This window comes from Siniperca chuatsi, linkage group LG14 (assembly GCF_020085105.1).
Source record: "Siniperca chuatsi isolate FFG_IHB_CAS linkage group LG14, ASM2008510v1, whole genome shotgun sequence".
Taxonomy (NCBI): domain Eukaryota; kingdom Metazoa; phylum Chordata; class Actinopteri; order Centrarchiformes; family Sinipercidae; genus Siniperca; species Siniperca chuatsi.
The window spans coordinates 16,028,002-16,033,757 of NC_058055.1; the positions used below are offsets into that span (position 1 = coordinate 16,028,002).

The 5,756-nt window shown below is 41.8% G+C and overlaps 1 protein-coding gene across 1 annotated transcript; it reads right to left on the minus strand.

Annotated features, from left to right (window-relative positions):
* Positions 1-1,561: 1,561 nt before the first annotated feature.
* Positions 1,562-5,046, minus strand: LOC122888883 (protein ABHD15). The gene is given in 4 exon segments (XM_044223882.1): positions 1,562-2,298; positions 2,301-2,623; positions 2,728-2,957; positions 4,020-5,046. Coding segments are annotated over 4 exon segments (1,800 nt in total). The 5' UTR covers positions 4,851-5,046; the 3' UTR covers positions 1,562-1,882.
* Between the last annotated feature and the right edge of the window lie 710 nt (positions 5,047-5,756).

Genomic DNA, 5,756 nt, shown 5'->3' on the forward strand with positions numbered 1-5,756 from the left:
GCCTTGAGTAAATGGCAATAGTTTGTTTAATGCTGAATGAGGATGATTTTGCACATAATTTGAAATCTTAGTTATATAGCAATGGCTATATTTTACTTTATGACATTATGATAGAAGACTCGACCTGTCCGTTGAGGTTTTTCATGGTTTTTAGAAGACTCTCAAACTTAAAGTCAAGGTTAAAGATCTATAAAATATGAAAAACTGCTGATTTCTAAAACATTTGGCTGCATAAACAATATTTTGTGAACTCCACAACCTGAAATTGTTTCCAAATTGTTGCATAAGACAGTGGAAATATATCTGTTGTTTGGTATCTACAATGGGTTACTCTTAGGTGTTGTGGGGTCCACTGATATTATTTGGACTTTTATTTCTGATTTATGAAACATGCGCCCTCTTTAGTTGTGGCTATACACAAAGCATTTTCACACTGCACTTAAGTATTTGCCTTTTTTAAAATCTTACCACCCTTCACTCAGAACTTATAACCCTGCTGTTTTTCTTGGCTCAGTTCTGAAAACAGAATAAAAAAAGAATGTGGTGGCCTAACTTCTCACTTCAGCCAGGATGCCATTGTACTCAACATCTTTTATCAACCATTTTTTCCCTATCTGTGGGGTTTTTATTTCCTTTTATGCCAGAAAGGGTCATTTTATTTTCCAGATGATGTCTGCAGAGGGCCAGACGAGACAGATTTTTAGACCTTCTCTTGTGTTTACTAGAACTCCCAGGTGTTTTGCAAGGCAGTCGGGGCTAAAGTCTAGCTTTAGACCTTGGTCACTCTGAACTGGATCAGTTGCACTGATTGCACAAGTGATTGACCAGATTAAAGAGTCTACTGTGATCCCCCTCAATGTGCTGAGGGACGGCTGCCATTGGCTGAAAGTAGGGCAGGGTTATGTCTCTGTACAGTCTGTTTATCAGTATTCCCTTTATCTCTCCTGTCATTTGGTGGATCTTGCTGTTTTATTCTCCGTAGTCCAGAGACCTGTATTAAACTGTATTAAATTGTATAGATTGTGCAAAAAGCTGAATGTCGCCTAGCAGAAGAGAAAAGCTATTCCGTACAGATGACAAAGTGATTTAAAATGTATAAAAGAAATTCAGAAACAAAGTTTAGGGGATAAATGTAATATTTTGTTTGTAATTACTATTTTTTGTTGGCAGAGGGCTACTGGATAAAGAATCATCTGTAATAAAGTAATTTTAATATTTCTTTGTCCCATGGTGTTTTGTGTGGGAGGAGCATGACAATGTATTTGAAGCTTTAAAAAACCTGAACTTCAGCATAAATATTTGAATTCTTTACACTGTTTGTATAAATGCCTTAGGTATTGGGATTCAATTTTAATTGATACAGTCCTACATGTTTGTTTAAAGCCCAGCCCAAAAAAAAGACCTGTATACGACTTCAAACTGCTTGTTCAATTTGGATAACTTCTCTTTTCTAGACTGTGCACAGAGAGGTTTCTTAAAGCAGACAGCAGCTACGTTGCCTGAAACACTTGTTGCTTTAATAAGCAACATGTTTAGATAAATGCTGATAAATACAAAATGGTGAATCTTTTTTATTTTTATTTTTTCAATAAAAAAATGTCAAGGGAACCCATGTTCTGAGAACATGTCATTTTTGTTGGTTTTTACCAAAGTTCATGTCTACTTGATATTTAGTTTAGTTAGTTTTTTTCTGAAATCAAAATGTTTTCAACAGTCCACTGTCCTTATTTTCTTTCCCAGTTGTTTGAAGTACTGTCCTATCATCATCTTAAAAATCCAGCTACAGATGTAACTTGAGAATAACAAGGGAAAAAACACAAATCTTGCCCAAAGTCGATAAAATGTCTCTCTGCAGATCTCATCCTTCGCCATCTCTTCCTCCTCAGCGTGTGTAGGACCTCTTCCAGGTGAAGTTACCTTCCTCTGCATCCACACTGCTCTGCTCAGGTGCCTGCAGTCTTGGTCTCCTCATCATGTTGGCTCGCCTCCTGCGAGTGGGAGCCACGTTGCTGGCCCTGCTCCTCTGCCAAGCCTGACTATATTCTCCTAGGGGACCACCGCAGCTCGCCCCGTCCCTCTCCTCCCCTTTCAGGAAATCAGCCACTACTCTAAAGTACTCCAGAACTGCGATATGACTCCAGTTACCTTCCTCCACCTCCTCATTTCCAGTCCTCCCTCCCTCCATCTCTTCTCGGCCCTCCAGAGTGAATCCACAGTGCCCTCCTCTGTGTGTCAACGCCAGAAGGAAATAAGGATTGCTCTGGAAAAGAGGAAGGGGTAAAGTGGAGGCGGGGGGAGGAGAGGGTCGTCTCGGCTGCAGATACAGAGCACAGGGACTGCCACCTCATCTGCATCTCTCAGTGGTTCGTTCCTCTCCCAGTAGCTGTCCCAGTCCTTGGCTGGGTAAGCCCTCTCGCCCAGTGCCCAGGCCACTGAGGGTGCCAGGCCCTGCGAGGAATGAGATCCTGAGCCCAGTCCAGAATTTAGAGAGCTTATTGGAGGTCTGGGGCCCCTCTGCTGAAGCTGGCCTGAAGAGCAGGAAAGAGTTTCCTCAAAGTCTCTGAAGGAGGAACAGCTGAGGGCCCGATCCACATCCAGGTTGCCTCTGAAGGAACTTGCATATCTTATGACACCATGTGAAGAAAAAAAACTTTTTTATGATCCTGTCCATATGCATTCATGTTATAAGTGCTATTAATACAATTTCATTTTGCTTTCATGTCTCACCTGCTGAGCTGCAGTTTCCGGTGAAACAAACCCCCCCAGCGATAAATAGGAGGCATGGCTCTTTCAAACCACAGTTGGCCCAGGAGTACAGGTGAGATGGCAGCAGCAGCTGTCAGGTATGAACTTGATCCACACTCCCCCAAGTAGGAAAGAAGAATCCCTGAGCCTGAACCCTCACTCACCGCAACCAGCACAGAGGATGGGTGGCGGCTGTGGACATAAGTTACTGCCTGAAAATGGAAAACGTCAAAGATATCTTTACTGTCAGGTTTAAAAAAAAAAATAAAATAAATAAAAAACCCACATTGAATGAACAAAATTAAAATTTTAGCCATGCTCACAGACACACCACTTTGGTCCAGATTGAAATATCTAAACAACGGTTTAAAGTATTGCAATGAAATTTTGTACAGACATTCATGGTCCCCAGAGGGTGAATCCTAAAAACTTTGGTGACCCCTTAACTTTCATCTAGAGCCACTGAGGTCAAAAATTCAGTTTGTCCAATACTTTGATTTACGACCAAATACCTGCAAAGCTCATGACATTCCCATCAGCCTCAGCAGTACTTCTGTTTAGTGATGATGATTTAGCTAATATTAGGATGCTAACACTCTGAAATGGGATGGTGAATGTGGTAAACATTGTTATTGTGAGCATGTTAGCATGCTGACCTTAGCATTTAGCTCAGCACCACTTTACCTCAATACAGCCTCAGAGCCGCTAGCATGGCTGTAAATTTAGTCTTGTTCTTGAGCTAAGACATTTTATTTGCGTAAAATTGTATTTTGTTCATTGCCTATTGGAAATGAAATAGGGCTGCAACTAAATATAATTAGCCATTAAAATGTTAATGCTTTTTTTGATTATTTGCTGAAACGTCAAAAAATTGTGAAAATCTTCAATCACAATTTATCAGAGAGCAAAGTGGCGCCCAGTCCAATACCCAAAGATATTAAATTTACAATGATATAAAAGAGAACAAATCCTCACATTTGAAAAAATCCTCACATTTGAAAAGATGGGGTTAGACCATTAAATATTGGACATTTTTGCTTAATAAATGACCAAAAATGATTAATCGAAATTGTTGGCTATTAATTTTCTGTCCATCAATTAATCGACTAATTGTTTCTGCACAAATTGACAGGGGCCTCATAAAATCACTATATCTATTTATTACTGTATCTATTTTAAAAATAAAAAGTGTACTTTACCCTAAACTTACAAGATAAAAATGGAGTGTACACCTGCCTTCTGATGTAAGTCACAATAAAACTTTCTTTCTATACCTGCTCAAGATCAGCTGGGTCTCCAAACTCAGTCAGTCGCGCTGTGGTCAGTGGGCACCCTGCTGTGCCTCGAGCGTGAAACACCACCACGTAAAAGCCCTGACGCATGGCCTGATGGCACAGCACCTTTAGGTGGGTGGTCATCCCTCCCCAGGACTGAGGAATGAGGAGGAGGACAGGAGGTGTTGCGGTGAAACAGCCTAACGCCTTTCCCCCTGGCTGATGCTCCTTCCTCCCCTCCCACCTCTTCCTCCCAACTGCCTCACCCAGTCTTGTTCCCACAGCCCAGTCAAGAGCTACAATACCCCCATCTCTTAATAACAGATGGTCTCTAGTGAACTGTAACGTGTCTTCATGCTGTCCACACAGCAGGCTGGACAGAGTCTGGAGGTGGGGGTCTCCCCTGGGCCAGGAGGCCAGTCTCGGCCTGGCCAGAGAGCCACAGTGTCGAAGCAGATGTTTTGCCAGTCCAGTGGGTTTGCAGATGAGCCTGGGATCATCTAAGGCTTGATCTGACCCAGACAAAACATCTGTCCCTGGTGATCCGGCCTCTTTGGTCCATGTTCTTGTGTTCCTGTCTAGTGGCAGCTCCAGGATCAGGCAAATAAAGACCCAGAGTCTCCAGCCTGCAGCCCTGACCGTCAGTCTCGTCCAACAACGTACCTTGGGCCAGCGGAAAGCCAGAGACAGCAGCAGAAGTAGCAGGGATGGGAAAAAACAGAACAGACAATGCCATACAAATAACGCCATTGATAAATGCAGGAGTTTGTAGTTTAACATAAAATCCAGTGATTTCTCTGGGAAGTTTTGCTGTGATTCCCTCAATAACATCTGACCCCCATATTTTTACAAACTCCTGTTGCTTCATGTACCAGTGTAAAAGTCTCGCCTGATAAGTTCACTGATGTTCTGAATAGTCGTCTTCTTTCTCCAGTTTGTTAAGGAAAAGTCAAAAAACAAAGAAACAAGCAGGAAGAAAGACTGGGTCATGTTAATTGTTGTCTCTGGACTCCTAACCCCCCCCCCCACACACACACACACACACACCCACACACACCCGGGCTCTTTCTCCTCCCTCCATAAATCATTTACTGCAAGCAAACACTGGCCACATACATCTGTCCCATTAATGTTGATTAATGATTACAGTCGTTGACCTTGTTCCATGTCTGGCATTACTTCTTTTGCATTTACCCAAGTTTGCCTGTGAATATTTTTGGGATTGTTGATACAGCAGTCCTGGTAAAGTTTCCTTTGATGGTTTTAGTCTAGCTCAAACTTCTTAAAGAGAAAGAGAAATACCTAATGACAGATGAATAGTACTGTACAATCACACTGAGGGGAGCATGGCCATGTTTTATCAGCACCATGCCACCTATAAACTGAACTTTTTGTAGTGTGATACGGGACAGAAACACACTTTAACCCTTTCAGGGGATCCTGGTCACCTAGGGGTTAAGGCGCTGACCATAAACCACTAAGTCCCTTGTTTTGGTTCTTGGCAAGGATCTTAGTTGCATCTCATTCCCCATCTCTGCCCCACCCCTCATTTCCTATCATCTTTCCACTGCCACTGTCAAATAAAGGCATACAGATATTTTAAAATATAAGATATATAAATGCCCCTTTTCTGTGAATCTACTTTAATTGCAATAATAATCCAGCCTAGAAGTTATTTTAACTATAATATTACTGTTGTCTTTGATGAATAAAATGTATTGTTTAGCTGTAAAATAC